The following is a 20,393-nucleotide window of genomic DNA, read 5'->3' as shown; positions in this document are numbered from 1 at the left end:
ACTAAGCCCATGCACCACAACTACTGAGCATCTGCTCTAGAGCCCGCGAGCCACAACTACTGAGCTCACGTGCCACAGCTACTGAAACACGTGCACCTAGAGCCCATGCTCCACAACAAGAGAAGCGACGGCAACCAGAAGCCCAACACCACAACGAAGAGTAGCCCCCACTCGCCACAACAAGAGAAAGCCCACGTGCAGCAATGAAGACCCAATGCAGCCAAAAATAAATAAATAAAATTTACAAAAAAAAATCCTCATCAAAATACTAGCAAACAGAATCCAACAGCACATTAAAAGGATCACACACCGTGATCAAGTGGGGTTTATCCCAGGAATGCAAGGATTCTTCAATATACGTAAATCAATCAATGTGATAAACCATATTAACAAATCGAAGGAGAAAAACTATGTGATCATCTCAATAGATGCAGAAAAAGCTTTTGACAAAATTCGACACCGATTTATGATAAAAACCCTCCAGAAAGTAGGCATAAAGGGAACTTACCTCAACATAATAAAGGCCATATATGACAAACCCACAGCCAACATCATCCTCAATGGTGAAAAACTGAAACCATTTCCACTGAGATCAGGAAAAAGACAAACCTGCCCACTCTCACCACTATTATTCAACATAGTTTCGGAAGTTTTAGCCACAGCAATCAGAGAAGAAAAAGAAATAAAAGGAATCCAACTTGGAAAGGAAGAAGTAAACTGTCACTGTTTGCAGATGACATGATACCATACATAGAGAATCTTAAAGATGCTACCAGAAAACTACTAGAGCTAATTAATGAATTTGGTAAAGTAGCAGGATACAAAATTAATGCACAGAAATCTCTGGCATTCCTATACACTAATGATGAAAAATCTGAAAGAGAAATTAAGGAAACACTCCCATTTACCACTGCAACAAAAAGAATAAAATACCTAAAAATAAACCTACCTAAGGAGACAAAAGACCTGTATGAAGAAAACTATAAGACAGTGATGAAAGAAATTAAAGATGATACCAACAGATGGAGAGATATACCATGTTCTTGGATTGGAAGAATCAACATTGTGAAAATGAGTATACTACACAAAGCAATCTACAGTTTCAGTGCAATCCCTATCAAACTACCAATGGCATTTTTCACAGAACTAGAAATTTCACAATTTGTATGGAAACACAAAAGACCCCGAATAGCCAAAGCAATCTGGAGAAAGAAAAACAGAGCTGGCGGAATCAGGCTGCCTGACTTCAGACTATGCTACAAAGCTACAGTAATCAAGACAGTATGGTACTGGCACAAAATCAGAAATATAGATCAATGGAACAGGATAGAAATCCCAGAGATAAACCCATGCACCTATGGTCAATTAGTCTATGACAAAGGAGGCAAGGATATAAAATGGAGAAAAGACAGTCTCTTCAATAAGTGGTGCTGAGAAAACTGGACAGCTACATGTAAAAGAATGAAATTAGAACACTCCCTAACACCATACACAAAAATAAGCTCAAAATGGATTAGAGACCTAAATGCAAGACCGGACACTATCAAACTCTTAGAGAAAAACATAGGAAGAACACTCTTTGACATAAATCACAGCAAGATCTTTTTTGATCCACCTCCTATAGTAATGGAAATAAAAACCAAAAGAAACAAATGGGACCTAATGACACTTAGAAGCTTTTGCACAGCAAAGGAAACCATAAACAAGACAAAAAGACAACCCCCAGAATGGGAGAAAATATTTGCAAATGAATCAATGGACAAAGGATTAAGCTCCAAAATATATAAACAGCTCATGCAGCTCAATATTAAAAAACAAACAACCCAATCCAAAAATGGGCAGAAGACCTAAATAGGCATTTCTCCAAAGAAGATATACAGACTGCCAACAAACACATGAAAGGATGCTCAACATCACTAATCATTAGAGAAATGCAAATCAAAACCACAATGAGGTATCACCACACACCGGTCAGAATGGCCATCATCAAAAAGTCTGGAAACAATAAATGCTGGAGAGGGTGTGGAGAAAAGGGAACCCTCTTGCACTGTTGGTGGGAATGTAAATTGATACAGCCACTATGGAGAACAGTGTGGAGGTTCCTTAAAAAACTAAAAATAGAACTAGCATACGACCCAGCAATCCCACTACTGGGCATATACCTGGAGAAAACCATAATTCAAAAAAGAGTCAGGTATCACAAAGTTCATTGCAGCTCTATTTACAATAGCCAGGACACGTAAGCAACCTAAGTGTCCATCATCGGATGAATGGATAAAGAAGATGTGGCACATATATACAATGGAATATTACTCAGCCATAAAAAGAAAGGAAATTGAGTTATTTGTAGTGAAATGGATGGACCTAGAGTCTGTCATACAGAGTGAAGTAAGTCAGAAAGAGAAAAACAAATACTGTATGCTAACACATATATATGGAATCTAAGGGGAAAAAAAAGGTCATGGAGAACCTACGGGCAAGATGGGAATAAAGACACAGACCTACTAGAGAATGGACTTGAGGATATGGGGAGGGGGAAGGGCAATCTGTGACAAAGTGAGAGAGTGGCATGGACATATATACATTACCAAACGTAAAACAGATAGCTAGTGGGAAGCAGCCGCATAGCACAGGGAGATCAGCTCGGTGCTTTGTGACCACCTAGAGGTGTGGGATAAGGAGGGTGGGAGGGGGGGAGATGTAAGAGGGAAGAGATATGGGAACAGATGTATATGTACAACTGATCCACTTTGTTATAAAACAGAAAGTAACACACCATTGTAAAGCAATTATACTCCAATAAAGATGTTAAAAGAAAAAAACGATGTGGCACATATATACAATGGAATATTACTGAGCCATAAAAAGAAACGAAATTGAGTTATTTGTAGTGAGATGGATGGACCTAGAGTCTGTCATACAGAGTGAAGTGAGACAGAGAAAAACAAATACTGTATGCTAACACATATATATGGAATCTAAAAAAAAAAAAAACGGTTCTGAAGAACCTAGGGGCAGGACAGGAATAAAGACACAGACGTAGAGAGTCGACTTGAGGACACGGGGAGGGGGAAGGGTAAGCTGCAACGAAGTGAGAGAATGGCATGGACATATATACACTACCATATATAAAATGCATAGCTAGTGGGAAGCAGCCGTATAGTACAGGGAAATCAGCTCTGTGCTTCGTGACCACATAGAGGGGTGGGATATGGAGGGTGGGAGGAAGACACAAGAAGAAGGGGATATGGGGTTATATGTATACGTATAGCTGGTTCACTTTGTGATACGGCAGAAACTAATACACCATTGTAAAGCAATTATACTCCAATAAAGATGTTAAAAAAAATTTAACCAAAAAAAAGAGAGACCAGGTAGTAATGTTAAATGTTTGGGATAGATCAAGTACAATAAAGAATGAAAATAAAACGCTGGATTGGCAATATGTTATTGATGGAGATCACTGTTGGTCTTAGCAAGAAAAATTTTAGTAGCAATAGACTGAAGAGTGAAAAAGTAAAAACAAAAGACCAACCAAACTGTCCAGTCATTTGAAAGCACTAAAAGGATATGTAAACCTTTAGCAGTGCTAATCGAGAAGAAAAAGGAATGGGGGGGGGAATCTCTCAAGAGAATGAAAGGTACGACTAGTTACAACTTGCCAGGGCTAGAGAGAGGAGGGGTGGGCAGGCACCGGCTGAGACTGCCCTCAGAAGAAAGGTGATTTTATACAGGGCAGAGATGCAGAGAGGAAGATCTTGGATCAGAGGTGAGTGGGGGGAGGAGGCATTCTGGTTCCTTAGGCTCTTCTTCGACTTTTTAAGGAATGATGCTTAACCTTGAGTTTGTGGCATTCAGGAAACACACAGCTCTCTTAAGGATATATATGTTTTCACTCTGCACTATCATTCTACTTCAAAAAGTTTTCCTGCATCTTCTCATGATCTATCACTGAAGATGTTTCACTCATCACAGCAAGGTCCTCTGACCATGAAACAGAGCTCGTCAGTTTATTCAGTCTGTTCCGTTATAAGGCATTTCTTATGTTTAGGTTTTTTTTTTGTTTGTTTGTTTCAATAAAGACCACAGATTGTAATCATATCCCAGAAATTTGGCTTTTTAGAAAACTTCTGAGGACTCTCATCAAGGCTGTTTTGGTACCTGGGTGTGGAGTCAATTAGTGGTAGGCTCTCCAGGGGGTAAATGGAAGGGGCAAATGTACGTCAGTTGATTAGCATTGAGAACCAGGTAAATTTTTGTCTCATCCTTGGTTAAAAGAGAAAATGCTACTGCAGCTGATGGGATTCTGTGGCCAGTACTCCATCAATCTGATCTACTCAGTTTTTTAGGGAGGAGCCAGGCCTGATGAGAAATCCAAGAAGGGTCAAGTGAAGGCAGTGTCCAAGGATACGGAAAGTTCTTAGCCTTAAAAATTCCTGACTGAGGGGAGGGACGAGGTGATAATTAATAGCACGCTAGTCTCCAGGCTTGGCAAATAAGCACTCTTCATTTAAGATTGCCTGGACACCTGGGAAACAGTTCTTGGGCTATATATGACTATCGTAAAGTCAACATAGTCACACAATTGGTGTGGTGGCCCACTAGCCTGAGGCCTTGAGAGATGCAATATTAGGGAAGTAAGAGATTGAGGAAGGAGAAGATGCACAATGTGACATGTTCAATCTCACAAAGTTTCATTCAACAATTATTAAATATTAGGAGCTGAACATACAAAAATAAAAGAAAAACTCTTTCCTCTGTTTTCTCATTCATTAATTCAACTGTTTGCTATAATGAGTACACATATCTTCTTTTAATGGACTTGTGCACCACAGCTATGGGTGCACACAGTTGGTATAAGGTATAAGGCCATGAACAAGACACATATGATTGAATACAATAAAGTAACAGGTAGAGTATTGGAATTGTCAATTTAGGTCTCTCAGAGGTCAGCATGGATGAGAGTCCATAAAAGCTCTGAAGGTACCTAATTTAGTTTCCGCATGGGATGGGGCAGGAGGCAGAGAAGGCTTCCTGAAGGACATAACTCATGATATTTGAACGATGAACAGAAGTTAGTAAAGCACAGTACTGAGGAGGATGGAAGGTGGAGCAGGAAAACTTTGTCAGATGTCACTTCCTTAATCCTGTGGTCCACTGAGTTAAGAATACCATCAGGCTCTCCTAACACCATAGCTGGGAACAAGTCTTACAGGATTGCATCCTTTTACATCATTTTATATATTAACAGGAAAGCAGTCTCATCTGTGATGCTGGGGCCACCCTACAACCATACAATGGAACCCCCTGCCACCTTGTCCTGGTGGGTATTCCAGGTTTGCAATCTTCACATCTTTGGCTGGTTATCTAACTTAACATCATGTATACCATAGCCCTGTTAGAAAACACCCTCATAGTGACTGTAATTTGGATGGATTCCACTCTACAAGAGCCCATGTACTGCTCCCTGTATATTCTGGCTGCTGTGGACATTGTTATGGCCTCCTTGGTAGTGCCCAAGATGGTGAGCATTTTCTCCTTAGGAGACAGCTTCATCAGCTTTAATGCTTGTTTCACTCAGATGTATTTTGTCCTTGCAGCCACAGCTGTGGAGACAGGGCTGCTACTGGCCATGGCTTTTTGCTATGTGGCCATCTGTAAGCCCCTACACTACACCCCTCACACCTCAAGTGATACTGGGAATGAGTGTGATCATCACCATCAGAGCTATCATATTCATGACTCCATTGAGTTGGATGGTGAGTCATCTGCCTTTCTGTGGCTCCAGTGTGGTTCTCCATTCCTACTGTGAGCACATAGCTGTGGCCAAGTTGGCATATGCTGACCCCATGCCCAGTAGTCTCTACAGCTTGATTGGTTCCATTACTGTGAAAACCCACAGAACCTCCATTACTGTGGGTTCTGATGTGGCCTTTATCGCTGCCTCCTATAACTTGATTCTTCAGGCAGTATTTGGTCTCTCCGCAAAGAATGCTCAGTTGAAAACATTAAGCACATGCGGCTCCCATGTCGGGGTTATGGCTCTGTACTACCTACCTGGGATGGCATCCATCTATGTGGCCTGGCTAGGGAAGGACATAGTGCCTTTGCACATCAGGTGCTGTTAGCTGACTTGTACCTGATCATCCCACCAACCTCAAACCCCATCATCTATGGCCTGAGAACCAAACAAATAAGGGAGCGAACATGGAGCTTGCTGACGCGCTGCCTCTTTAACCACTCCAACCTGGGTTCATGAACACAAAGTCTGTTCAGACCTTGAGCATTCCAGCCAAGTTCAAAGATGCCTGAGAGGTCTGTGGAGCTGGTTTGGTTCACCTGGTACCACAGAAGTTCTAAGATGAAGCTGTAAAGGATAACTCTGCCTAACTTTTCAATTTTTAGCAAGGATATAAATGAAATAATTTTCTGACAATGCGTTTTATGGTTTCAATTAACTAGTATCTGAATCAGAGGTAAGTTTGGGAAGAGAAAATAGATTTGGGATTTTCCCTTCCTGACCTACACTTCCAACTTAGTATCCTACCAGTCCCTCTGCAGAAGAAACCAACTGTTAGGTACCCGTATACCTGACTGATTTTCTCACAACTGTTCATCTCCTTATGTTATTATACAGAAGCAACTGTTAATATATGTGACCCTGACCTCTGGCCCATTGATGAATCCACTCAACTTGGGTCATGTGCTCACACCTGGACCAGAGTCTGTCTCCAGTCAAAATGGATCCCAGTTTATCTGAGGAGATACAAACTTGGGGTCACTGATGGTGGCCATTTTCCAACACACGAACTTGGAAAGAGAAATCTGTTCCACAGCAAGAGAAACAGATTAGCAAAATGGGATGAAGAAACTGAGTCTCTGGTTCCAATTCATTTTGAACACCTAGGTACACCCCTGTCATTACGTTCTGTAAGATATACCTCTATAGCCTTTTAATATCCCCACTATTGTTAAGCTAGTTGTAATCAGTATACTTAATCACCAGCTTTCTGTTTCTAAGCAACAGAAGCTAAAGCAACGTGAGTTTGGTTTTGACATCTCTTTGCTTCTTAGTCCTGCCTGTGTAACTTAACTGTAAGATACAAAATAGAGGGATCAAATATAACACAGGTCTTTCTTCTTTTGGACATCTCTAAGGAGGTATGCTCTGGGATAAAAAGTTAATAGAGAACAATAATAATAATGAAGTTGAAATATCACCACTCTTTCCAGGTCATCAGATAATTCATTGGTTTTTGTTTTTATTTTCCCCCTTTCAGAAAGTCTTAAACTGAATAACCAGTATATGTTAAAAGAAAGAGATTTCATATGTAAGAGATACATATATTTGACTCCGGTATATTTGAAAATCTTAAGGTAATTTCCCAGTAAGTGTTGACGGCAAGTTATTGTATTTGAGTCTTAATATCTCCTTTCTACTGATGAGGAAACAACACTAATTCATAGAGGATATTGAAAATAAAATAATGAATGGAAAGCACATAAAACAATACCTGAATTAATGTATATACTTTAAAAATATACCCAGTAAATTTCTAATTCCATAATTTTAAAGGGTAGCCCTAGGCACTATCGAAACTGTATTCCTGCGTAGATCAGCATTCATGTAGTAACTGTTCCAGAGGGATCTCATGCTTAACAACTTAGCATCCATACTCTTTGCTAATATTGATATTTACCTACCTAGAATGTATTCTACTTCTGAATATCAGAGAAGTAGGAATCTACCTCTCAAAATCAGATAACCATGCACTGAGTTCCCAAAGAGTAGAAAAAAGAAACTCTCCTTCCCTTGCAACCCCGTAACATAAAACCAAATCAAGATCGTGAGATGGTTAAGCATATTTGATAAGATTTCCATTTAGTCACACTATTCTTTCTCTACAAGCAACCCAATGATTTGGCTATGCCCATTTAATCGAGTTATTAGACGCATTAAAGCATCTGATGGAAAGTGACAAAGGGATAGTCCAGCCTGCATTCAAAACAGAAGTTTCTTTTCGGCATTTCAATCAGAAGCCTGCCCTGCCAGCTTTGTGTTTCATTCACGCCAGTACTCACTGAAACTAGCTGAGACCCACCGTTGGTGCTCAAATACTGAACTTCATACTTCCCAAAGTGGACTGGTTCTCTGCCATGGCTGCCCCAAACAGAAAAACCTGCGCTTCTCCCAATATATTCAGATACGACCCCTGCCCAGCACGTGAAGCAACGTGTGCTCATTTAACTAGAGCCTGGGAGCAACAGTAGACTCTGTGTTAGGATTCTTGAGATTACAGCCAATCTTGGAAAAAAGAGAGATTGGATTTCCTGTGGGGAGTTGCTACCCCAAGGTTTGCCCGCTGTATCCACCTTTTGCAGGACCCAAGCGTTTTACCCTTTGAATAGCCTTTCCCCTCAAGGCTCAGGCATTGCACCCCTTGGTTTCTCTGCCAGCAAAACAAGGATGGGCAAAGTTCACCCCTGCCTTGTAATGAATTATCACACCAAGTTGGAGGTACAACCCTAGGCATTCCAGGGAGCGGTGCAGGCACTCTGCCCTCCACATGGCTACCTGCCTTGTCCCCTTCAGGACCACTTTTGTAATTAGCCATCAAATCAGTTTCTGAACAGGACTGTAATTAAATAACATCCAGTCTTTCATGCCCCTATGAGGCAAGAAGATCTTATTTTCGTTTTGACTCTAGGTATATGAATGAAAGCTCCCTCACTTAAATATTTAGACACACACACACACACACAATGCTAGACTTGGGCTACAATGGTGAAGCAGACAAATAAGGTTCTTGTTCTTAGAAAGGAAGTGTAAGCAACTACCCTAGAGAAAAGGATTTTCATACACTTAAGACCTTTTATCTTTTTGCCTGGTCTTAAAAATCAGACATTATGATAACACATAATATATTTAACCTTGTAATTCTTTTAACAAGTAATCACAGCACCCAAATCAGCTTATAAATGTAAAAACAAAAACAAATTAGAAAAAAAAAAAACCCAAAGAGCACATTACAAATAATGCCATTCCACTCCTTAATTCATTCTAGGTTTGAATGAATTTATCACCTAATAATTCTCTTTTTTAGGAACCTTCCAAGATTTGGCCTAATAAAACCACAGAAAAGAACACTGATGCAGTTCCTAGACTCTCTATTAAGTTTCCATGGACACAGCTGGAAGCACTTCCTAAAGATCTATTTCTCAAGTCTATACACACTTCTCCAGGGAGTCCCCCTGCCCTGCCCCGCTCCCCTACACACACAAAGATATATGGTCCCTCTAATGGAGGTCTGTTCAACCCCTTGCCAATACCAGGTCTGTGACTTACCAGTTCATTTCTCTCCAGGCAGATGATAGCAAGTTCTCCCCTTCTACTGCTAATGCTCAGGGAGCACCTTGGAAGCATGGTGGGAAGAATGAGTTTATTTCTCCACTTTGGCCTGTTTCACCTCCTTCATATGTGAACAACCAACACAATTAAGGTAGAAAGACAATTTTTGCTATTCTTTATTACAGGAATGATTTTGCTTCTGCCTGTACCTAACCTAGTATCTACTTTGCTGCCCAATCCTAACTCAAGTCACTACTTTCAAGCTTAAACTACATCAGAGGTTGTGTTACACAGCATCACAGTGACAATACATAATGTATATATCGTAGCCCCTCACAACAGGCAAAACCCATAGTTCTCATATGCTTGCTTTACAGTTTGTTTCCAGCACAATCATTCCCACATCACACTTTTAAGACTGGTAATGAATTATTTTCGTCACACACAACAATCACTCTGAAGGGCCAATAGACCAGATATAGTCTTAATTCCTTTTCATTATCATATATGGCTTTTTCTGCCTAGCCCTATTCTTCCTCCCCACACTTCCCTCCTGCTTTATTCCTTCTGTCACAGATTTAGGGAAGAGAAAGGCAGAATATTTACCAGGACCATGAAGATTCCCTTGGTGACAAACAAAGATCCAAACTTTAGCCCAACGAGCTTGTGGGTGAGCCTTCCTTTCAGTGCATTTGTTTTTACATGTCTTTGTATTATTTCCATTCTCTACCCTAATGTCACAGTCCCTGTTCTAACCCAAAGACAAACAAATATAATAGACGCTCAATATATTACTGTGGCCCAGAGTTGGCCAGGGCATGGGTATCTTTTGGTCTAAAAGGACAGGACTGTCAGGAGAGGCCCTAAGAAGCTAAGGCAGTGCTGCAAAGATGCTGTAAAAAGGTGAGATGGGAAGGTTGCCACCACAGGCAAAATCCATGGCTTGCCTTCCCTGTCCCTGAGAAAGGAACAAAAGTACGGGATGGAACTGAGATCTTCACAACAATCCTGCGAGGTAGGAGAGTATGCAGTTACTATACCCATTTTCCCATTGAGGACACTTAAAATCTTTCAAACACTGGGGTGTTTCAGACCTGAATGTAATGAATGATATGCAGACATGTGACCTGAGAAGTGAGTTTGTCAGTCTGGTTTCATTTGAATGTGAGAAGTACTTTATAATCTATACACTCTTCTTTCCATCACCTTTGTTAGAAATAACTGACTGCACTAAGGCCATTTCAGTCTCTTCAACCATGAAGTGAAAATAGAAACAAGGCGCACAGGTTTTCCGATTCTGACATTTAGAGAAAAGGGCAGGACCAGGACACAGGTCTCATTACAGTCTGAGATTAGTGACTTGCCCAGCTTGTGCTCAGAGAGGAGATGGCCACTGGGGTGGTCTGGGCAATTGGTGATGCATTTCTCTAGCTGGGAGGTCAGAGAGCTGGGGTGAAATATGGGTGCTCAGAGGCACCTCAGTACACCTTAGGTGAAGCATCCTCCTGCTGCTATCAGCACAGCAACCAGCTCTGGACACGGACAGTATTCTTCTGGCTTGTCGGTAAACCTGACCCAATGGGTTTCCTGAAGATCGGATCTAATTCATCACCCTCACTGAATTATGGCACTGACAGGGATGGGGAAGAGGGGCGTGACCTGCAGAAAGCACTATCCTGGTCCTTAGAGCCGCTGTGATCCTCACCAAAAGCCTTGTCATACTTCCCGCGGGGGTGTGATGCTCCTTTTGCCGAGCCTCAGCTTTTTAACATGAGTGGTTTAGTGGGAGACTGGCCCAGTAGCGACACACCACTGGGTCAGGCAGAGGAATCCCTGGGTTCCAGGCTCAGCTCAGTTCCAGGGGACACTCATCAGGGGCAGGGTCCTCCAAGACCCCTGCGGGCCAGGCGACATTCCAAGGCCTCTGGCTAAAATGGTGGCTCTCTTAGTCGTCCCCGTCCAGGGAGCAGATGGCCAGGGGAGCGGTGTTGTTGGCTCCGATGCTGTAGCAAGGACTGAAATAGGGCAGGAGGCGCCCAGGGAAGGGATAGTGGGGGAAAGTGAAAATGTGGGAGCCGCTGTCAGTCACGTTGTAGAAGGAGATATCATGGGCCTCGTAATCCAGGAAGACTCCCACCCGGCGGGGAGGGACGGGCAAGGACAGGAGTGGGTATTCGTCGGTGCCTGCCCGGTACTCATCGCCCTTCCTCAGCCTGATCACCCAGAATCCGTAGTGGGGGGATAAATAGACCACCTCCTTCCGGTCTACATTTTCCTTACACACTCCCAGGCCCCACTCAGACCTGTCTCCCACCTCCACCTCCCAGTAGTGCCGACCCGAGGAGATGCACTGACTGCCCAGGACGATATTGTAGCGGTAAAATCTCTCAGGATTGTCGGGCAGCTTCTGCTTGGTGTCTCCATAGCGCACGCATTTTCTGTCCTCAGACACGATGAGGCGAGAATAAGCAGTGTCTGGATCCAGCCGCACATCCGCTAGGGAAAAAGATCCTGGTTGGTACCCTGACACAGAGCGAGGGGGCCTGGGCGAGGTCTCTGTGATAGGTACAGCCAGCGATTTCCTCAGTGACGGGCGGGCGATGGGCATCCAGAGGGCACTGAGCCATTTCATTTCTCCAGGAGGGGTCCCGCCCCCCGCTCATCACAATCCCGCCGAGCATTCATTACCTGCATACGTCTTCAGGATCTCTCTGAGCCCCAGCACACGGCAGTCCGTCTTCAGCTCCAGCGAGACTGGTTCTGGTCTCTGCAGGCTCCAAGACTTGCTCCTGGTAGAGAGGGGTAGGCCTTGGGGCCAGAAGTCCTGGCTCTGCCACATAGGCCTTCCCTTAGTACAGGGAAGGGGGCCTGGCCAGGGACGGGGTCAGCAAGGTGCCCCTCCCCAGCAATACCAGGCGGAGCAGAGATGTGATGATTATTTGACTGAGCTGAACGGCTTGTGGCACAGAGAGAATATTCACATACCTAGGCCATGGGAAGGGTTAGGTGTGAATCTGACATTGGGAGAGGAAGAGGTGTACTGCAGAGGAGAAGGGGTCATATGCAGACTCAGAGCACCGATGCTACTGGAGACAGCTGCAGTCTTCTCCCCTCCTTGGGTCATCTACTTGAAACCATACATTTTATAGCTCTACCTGAAACTCTTATTGGTAATGCTTGAAATGAATTTGGCCAAGCACAAAGAAGAAAAAAGAAAGATGCTGAAAGCTTCCTTAGCCAATACAATGGAAGGGGCGGAAGATTACGGACCAGCACCCACTTTTCTGTAGGTACTTGGTCTATGTTCCTTCCCCACTTCTGGCTCTGGCCAGGACCCACTTTCTCTTACAGGGCTGTCGAGGGGCTCCAGAGATGGAAACATACCTGTTTAAGACTTCCTGAATACCCTAGAAGGAGAAAAAGATATGCAGCACGTGAGTATGCCCCATTCCTTGGAGGGACCAGACAGACACAGAGCTGTAGGAGGGAGTTTCTCCGAGGGAAGGGGAAGGCAGAGAGCAAAGCTGGAGAGAAGGCGTGTAGAGGGAGCGGGGGAGAAGCCTACAGGAGGCAGGCAGGGCAGGCTGAGCCCTGGCTTCACTGGCCAACTTCGGGCTCCATCTCAACTCTCTGGCCAGAGGGAGGGACGGGTATGATGTGAGGGCCGCCTAGACAATGTCCATCTAGAAGGCCACGAGGTCATCCACCCAACCAGGGGTAGGGGAACAGCTGGCATTAGCAGTGGGTATACAGAATCCATTTCTGGTAGGCTGAGTGCTGACAGGTCCCACTGAAGACGAGGTTCCCCCCTCTCCTACAGTCCCAGGCCACCCTCAGCTCTTGCTCAGTGTTCCCAGGAAAGCCTGCCCCTCACCTGCAGCATCCAGCGGACAGGCCTCTGAGACCTTTCTTCCAGCTCTGCGATCATCCTCCACAGGACCCGGCTCTGCTGGATGAGTGCGTTGTGACTCACCCCCAGTTTCTGTGTGGTCTCCCCTTCCTCCTGCTCCAGGCTGGCCAGAGCGGCGGCGGCCTCTACTTCCAGCCGCCGACCTGGTGGCTGTTTTTTCTTTAGTAATCGCCGGTACTTCTCAAACTCCCATATGATGCTCTGCTTTCGGGTTTCCACCTGTATCTGTAGAGCCAAGATCAGAAATCAGCATGGATACTGGTCGTGTAAGGGCCACCCAGGATTGAGGACGCTGGTATGTGCACACACACACACACACACACACTCTGGAATGTCCTGGTACCAACTGTGTGCCAGGCACTGCAGAGGCACAGACAAAGGATACGATTTTTCCTAACTTCCTGTTCCCACAGCTCCAGTACATGCTCCTCAGTCCCTATTACTAACTCTTGTTGACCCCAGGAGGGCCCAGGATATTACCTTTGCACTATATATTCCAGACTATTTTCCATTTTCAGAATAATATATTCTATTTTCAGAATAACGACCAGGCAGTGTAACAACTACACTGTCAGATGATTTTGCTTCTTACCGGTACTGTACCAATTCTATATGCTGTTTTAGACTGACTCAGTGTTACCTTCCGTCGATCACAAGTTCTGATACTTTGATAGCTGTGGGCCTTGGGTTTACTTCTGAAGTGATTTTCCACTATTTTAATAACTTAACTTTTAGTAAATATGCTTTAGCTGAGGAAAGAGAAACAGAAACTATGCTTTACTAAGCATTATACAAGTCATACCTCCGTGAGCTAAAGCACATGTGAGGTGTGTACTTTTCCTTTCTCACATATGAGGAGAGCCCAGAAGTTATCTCTACACCACATTCAAGAAACTGGAAGTGAGTGGTCCCAAGGCCAGCTGAAGGCCACACACCTAGTAGAGAAAGCGGGCATGAGGACCCCAGGCTCTCTGACCTCAAACCCCACATTCTGCCTCACAGAGATGAGGAAGGTACCACGGGCCAGCTTCAGGACAACACAGGGACCACACAGACTCCTTTCCCCAGGGGGCAACTTGCCTTCCAGTTTGCAGTTCGTTTCCTCTCACCAACTTCCAGCTTCCAGGCCTCTTCCTGCTCTTTCCTCAGATGTTCCAAAGCCTCATGGAGTTTCCACTGAAAGAGACAAAAACGTCATGAGGACACCTCGGGCAGCCTGGGTGGATAGCCAGGCTTCCTAGCATTGGTAGGTAATGGGAAAACAAGCATCTCTCAGGGGGTGGGCCAGAATGCATGCTGGGAAAAAAAAAAAAAAGGGAACACCACAGAGGGAGCAGATTTCTGCCCAGATTACATCCAAGGTCTCTCAATCTGAGAATCATTTCAACTCCCACAGTCTCTTTCTGTAAAGCAGAAGAAAAGGTCCATTTCCAACGTGGCCAGAAAACTATCTTGGACTTTTCCTATCCATGCCTCTTTTTATCCTTATCTGTTTTGTTATCCTACAGCCTCCTAAACCTTGTTATTCAAAGTGTGGTCCACGTGTGTCAGCAGCATCAACATCACCTGGGAGCTTGTTAGCAACGCAGGATCTTGGGCTTTACCCCAGACCTCCTGAATTTTAGCAAGACCCTTGTGTGGTTCATATGCACCCTAAAGGTAAGAAGTACCATCCTACACTCTAATGCAAGAGATGCCTACTGGGAAGCATAAAGTAATCTCATAATAATATGGACCATTTTATTAAAGATGTACCAACAAAACTGAGGCTTAGAGAGTGACCTATGCAAAGTCACTCAGCTAGTAAATGGTTGGGCTGGGATTTAACCCAGCTCTTTAACTCTTATGCCTATGGTATACTGCCTCCTTATTCTAATACTTGCAAAAAAAATACTTTTAATTTTTCAGAAATTCTTTTTGCATAGGAAAACAGCTAATTCAGGGGATTCATCTTACAATTTTACCTTCTAATCTCAACTTCAAGAAAGAGAATTAAGACCAGTACAGGATCAATGGATCACAGAATCATTGGGATAGTGATTCCAATAAAGATATGTCAGCATGGACATCTAAGGAAAATATAAGAAGTTAGAAGTTGATAGGATAGCTATAAAAAAGGAGCAGTGGGTGTCAGAGATGGCTCCCCCTATCGCCCCCAATAAATAGAAAGTAAGGAGAAGAGAAAGAACAGTGGCTGATGAGTAAGAAGGCCTTGATCTTCCTTTAACTAACTTAAGTCAGAAGGGACCCTACAACATTAGATTAGACAATCTCACTCAATTCTAAATGACTCAGCCATGGTCCCTTCTAGCTCTAAAACCAATGATCATGATCTCAAATTTCTAAACCTTTGTTTTGTCTATAAAATGAGGAGTTTAAAGTGACTCACCTGATGTTCAGTGATTATCTGTGGCATTGCTAGGAGGAGTTTGCATGTTCTGATTGGTACAGCCTTGACCACCTCATCCAAGGCACCCAGAACCCCAGCTAGACCAAAATGGTCTCCCTCAAATTCTTAGTAAGGAAAGCAAGTTTGGGTTAGGCATTAAAACTGTTGGGACTGGGATGACGTGTGGAAGTGGGAAAGAAGGAAGTCAAAGGAGGTCATAAACCTAAGAAGAGGTACAGCTCACTATATCAGGTCCCCAGGATCTGGGGGCACAAGAAGCCAAAGGAATCAGCTCTCATTTTGTCTCTGGGGCCCCTGGTCAAGTTCTTGATCTAGAGATAGCCAAGTAAAGGGCAGGGGAGAGACTGGGGGGAGCTGGCCTTCATCTCCCACCTTATAATCCCAGGCGACATCCTCCATGGGCACGACACTGTGGGCCTCATGCTCGGGGGACCGGCCACAGGCCTCGCACACGATCAGGCCATCCTCTTTGCAGAACATCTTTAGCTGCTCCTCGTGGGTCTCGCACACGTCGCCCTTCAGCCCCATTCCTGGATGCAGCCCTAGCCGTCGGACTTTTTCTACAACATTGGCCAGCTGCCAATTAGGCCGCAGGTTCCTTGGCTGGACGGGAGCCCGGCAGAGGGGACACGAGTAACCCCAGTTCTGGGATTCTCCTGGGACCTCCCAGAGTCCAGAGAGACAGTTGTGGCAGAAGCTGTGGCCACAGTCGATGCTCACGGGCTCTTTCAGGAAGGTCATGCAGATGGGACAGGCCACTTCTTCTACAACGGCTTCCACCAATGCTGCGGGATCCATGGCTCCTGTCACACCCTCCTCAGAATATGAATAAAACCAGGCGGAGCCACTGAAGGCTGAGAAGAAGGAAAGAAACCCAAATAAGGGATAAAAGAGCAGAAGAGCAGAGGGAAAGGTAAAAGGGATAAGTAGTGACTGAAAAAAATAACTTCCTCTTTTGGATCCTTTATGAACCCTGTTTAATAAGCTCTGGCCTTCCCAACTGAATGCACTGGGTCACGTTTCTCATGCCACAGAAGGGACATCTGGGGATGCCCGAGTGTTGGGATGCTGGGAATTCTGTTTCCATTCACCTGGTCATCTCTGACCCTCCTGTGGGTTCGCTCGCCAGCCCATTCTCACTCCACGTCCATCACGCTCTCGAAATCAGCACTGTTTCTCTTGAACTTCGTGTGGTTTCACTATCCAAAATAAGGCCAGAAATACCCACCTTCCTCACTCTCTAGGATGTTTCTATGTACGTCAAGGTGCAGAAAAGGTAATATGCCAGAAGCCCATGGCCTATATGCTCAATTTGTTTTCTTGTGTTGCACACTGAAGTGTAAGGTATAAGGGAACCAGCAACTCTCCCCACCTCCTGTAAACCTCTGCCCACTTCTCCAGCACTAACAACCGCTAAGATGCCAAGACACTCTCCTCAGTGATACATTAGAAGCAGGTATGGACAAAGAGCCCTTGGAAGATAAAAACAAAGGTCATCTGCTGATAATTAAACCCATATTGATGAATCCACTACTCCAGCAAGAAACCTGAGATTTCTGCTAGGGCCATATGTGGGCACAGAACCTGAATGACCAATGGCAGGCTCTTGGTACAGTTGACAATGTTTATTTGTTCACCGTGCAAGTTTGTGTTACCAGTTAGTCTATAAAGGGAAAAGCCCTGATGGTCTTAGTCATCGTTGTATCCTTAGGACCTAAAAAGTGCCTGTCATGCAGTTATTGCTGAATAAACATTTGCTGAAGGAATAAATGAGCTAGACACAGAAAACAGTTCTAAAACCCAAAATGCTTTTATAATTAAGTTAGGGAGTCGAGAGCATATTATACATTAATAATAAAAGCGAGCACTCCTTGAGTACACTATACGCCAGGCACTCTTCTGAGCATTTTACATGGATTGGCTCAATGTATTTCAAAACCCTAAGTAGAAACCATTATTCTACTCTCCCCTCATTTAACAGATGCTTGGTCCTGGGCTCTGCCATTCTAACTTGGGCAAAGTACTTAACCTCTCCAGCTTCAAAGTATAATAAAAATTCAAGAGGAGAGAGAAATCACTGTGGTTTAATGGTAGTCCTGTGAGGTTTCCTGAAGGAAGTGGGGCAGTAAGTAAATTTTGCAGAACTGTCTGTTACAGGCCATCAAGAGGTCCTGCCTTCTCACTGGCCTCCCTGTCTCTTGCTTTTCCTCCTCCCACTGTCACTCCCAAACTGTAGGACCAATATCCTAAAACCTTGTTTTACTAAATCACTAACCTACTGAAGAGCCTATCCTGGTTCCCCAGCCCTCAGTCCAACAAGAAGCTCTCTCTTCACCCTGAAACAGCCCAGTCAAGCAAAAGGAGGAACTTCCACATTTTCTCACAGACCCCATGTCCATTCATTCCACCCACTTGGATTCCTGCTGTCCTCCCAGCTTGAAATGACTTCTCCAAATTCCTGCTCTTAATGTCATTTGACACATATGTGTTTATTATCTTACTTCCCACAGTAGAAGTTTCATGAGGATACTGACATACTCTAATTTGTTCACGACCATATCCCTAAGGCCAGAAACAGTGCTCAAATATTTTTGAATACACGAGTATTATATGTAAATGTTAAGGTCTAGCTGATAGTAGGCTGGATATGGAAGAAATGTCAATATCCTCATCTACCACGGAGGGGCCCCAAGAACTACTACCTAAGGCTGACACAACAGAGGCTGATATCTATGATTTAAAGCTACAGAGATTAACAAAGAATTGAAAATAGCTACTGAAAAACTGGGAAGATGGTGGAGAAGGGAAGTGAGGTAAAGAAATATCAAAATGAGAAATCAAGAAATGCGATGGAAGCACTTTAGATTTAGTAGGGTCATAAAAAGCTCTAAACATGAAAAAGTTAAATGTGGTGGCCTCCGCAAAAAAGGATTTAGGGGCGGGCACCTATTGCCTTATTGTTTTGTTTTCATGATAGACAGATTACTTTGGCAAAACTTTAATTATTAAACATTTAATTGCTTCAACCGTGCATTTGGCACAGTGGGAAGCCTTCTAGGAAAGACATTTGCGGGGGCGGGGTGGGGGGGCGAAGCCGGGAAGAGACTCGAGAGGAGGGGCCAAAGTGGGAAGTGAGGAGGCGGTGACCTCCGGGGTTCGGGAGGAGAGAGGGGGAGGGTAACCTCCGGGCCACAGGACGCCGGGCAGGGCCCGAGGGTCCCGGGCTGGTGGGGGCAGAGTAAGGCTGACGGCCTGCAGGACCTCTGAAGAGGCACAACTGTCTACCCACCTCCCTTCTCAGCCGGGAGTAGCGCCCCGAGGCTGAAACCAAAAGTGGAGACGCCCGCTTGGTTCCCACGGCCGAGTGTCCGCAGCATCCGAACCGGCTGGCCCAGCCAGCCCGGCACTTACCGCCGGCTCTGAGACCAAGGCCTCAGCAGCACCCAGCTCCTTGGTCTCTCCTGCAGGATTCCGAGGCCCCGCCCACAGGGCCGGAGCCAATGAGCTCGCCGGCGGCATCTTTGTGGGAGCAGCCAATCACAGACAGGGAACAGGACAACCCTAGCCAATCGGAGGAGGGGACAGGGCCCCGCACACCTCTTGGCCTGACGGCGTATTTTCTCTTCTTTTCGGTTTTTCTGGCCTCTTCCCCCACTCAGAGCCCTTTAAACTGTAAGAAGGCCCAGGAGTCAGTCGAGGACGGGTCGAAGGGCTGAGGCCCTTGGATGAGGGCCCTCGGGCCATGCAGTAAGCAGAGGCCTAGCTGGCCCTCGGCTCAAAGAGCCCCTTGCGCCTCACGCTTCCGCTGTGGATGACTAGTGGCTCTTCAGGGCGAACCTTGTTCCTTCCGGGTCGTAGCCCCGGACCTAATGCTGTTTCTTTGCCAGTTTTCCACGTTAAACTCAGCAGCCTATGAGATCAGCCATGTCTGATTCTGAGACCCAATTTAGTGCGGGGCTGGGCACTGATAATGCAGTGGACTCTGCACTTTCCTGCAAGATGAGCGACCTCTCCTGGCTCCAGGCTGCAGATGGTGGTTTCTCATAAAAAACCCTGGGTTTTCTTGGCAAGCTCTTATCCTTCAGTACTTCAGCAGTCAGTCTCTCATCACTATTGCCACATCCCCCCCTTCAGAGTTAGAAGCAGATGGTGGGAACTGGCGGAGGAGAAGTGGAATTCCTCGTCTGAAACTGCTATACAAATTGGAAAAAAATTTTAAACGAGCGGTGTTCGTCCCTCGCCTAAACATACAGACATGTGCACACACAAAGTCATACTTAAGGCAGTGATTTCGGTTTTTCTTTGTAGTCTCTGCACCTTGTCCTTTTCCTGATACTTCAGTGTTTACTGAATAAGCAAATAAAGGCACATCCTGCCTGTGTGGAAAATAACCAGGAAATCCTCCAACTGAAGCCCAGTTCCAAATGATTTTCTTGTTGGGACTGATACTCTTTGGCTCTTCATGCCAATGTCAGGGCTCAGGCCATGGTTGAAATTCTGAAGGGTGAGGCCCAGAAAATTCCTGAAACAAATGGGACCATGAGCAAAAAAAGAAGAAAAGAGGTAGCTGAGGTCTGAGCTGTACCCTGTGTCTCACCTGGATCTGTAGGCATGACTGCCTAACAGAGTAGTAAATGGATTAATCGGAACAAGCCACTTTAAACATTTATTGAGCATTCACTTTTTGCACTTTGTGCTGGGTGCTGGAATTACAACCATAGGCC

The 20,393-nt window shown here is 44.8% G+C and overlaps 1 protein-coding gene and 1 pseudogene across 2 annotated transcripts; one reads left to right on the top strand and one right to left on the bottom strand.

The window, feature by feature from the left end:
• Nucleotides 1-1,950: 1,950 nt before the first annotated feature.
• On the top strand, nt 1,951-6,259 carry OR52I2 (olfactory receptor family 52 subfamily I member 2; annotated as a pseudogene).
• A 2,646-nt stretch (nt 6,260-8,905) lies between these two features.
• TRIM68 (tripartite motif containing 68) lies at nt 8,906-19,466 on the bottom strand. Of its 2 annotated transcripts, none has more exons than XM_022563188.3 (7): nt 19,081-19,466; nt 16,042-16,523; nt 14,340-14,435; nt 13,224-13,484; nt 12,734-12,756; nt 12,038-12,138; nt 8,906-11,845 (listed from the first exon to the last, which is right to left on the bottom strand). In XM_022563188.3, exons 2-7 carry the CDS (start codon nt 16,465-16,467, stop codon nt 11,295-11,297), a joined length of 1,458 nt encoding a protein of 485 aa, XP_022418896.1. In that variant the 5' UTR covers nt 16,468-16,523; nt 19,081-19,466; the 3' UTR covers nt 8,906-11,294. The 2 variants fall into 2 exon arrangements, with proteins under 2 accessions (XP_022418896.1, XP_022418895.2); XM_022563187.3 differs by lacking the exon at nt 19,081-19,466 and adding an exon at nt 18,959-19,044.
• Between the last annotated feature and the right edge of the window lie 927 nt (nt 19,467-20,393).

Source organism: Delphinapterus leucas, chromosome 7 (genome assembly GCF_059928025.1).
Source record: "Delphinapterus leucas isolate spDelLeu-1000000601 "Yukka" chromosome 7, BTC_Dleu_Yukka2, whole genome shotgun sequence".
Taxonomy (NCBI): Eukaryota; Metazoa; Chordata; class Mammalia; order Artiodactyla; family Monodontidae; genus Delphinapterus; species Delphinapterus leucas.
This window is presented reverse-complemented; position numbering and strand designations above follow the sequence as displayed.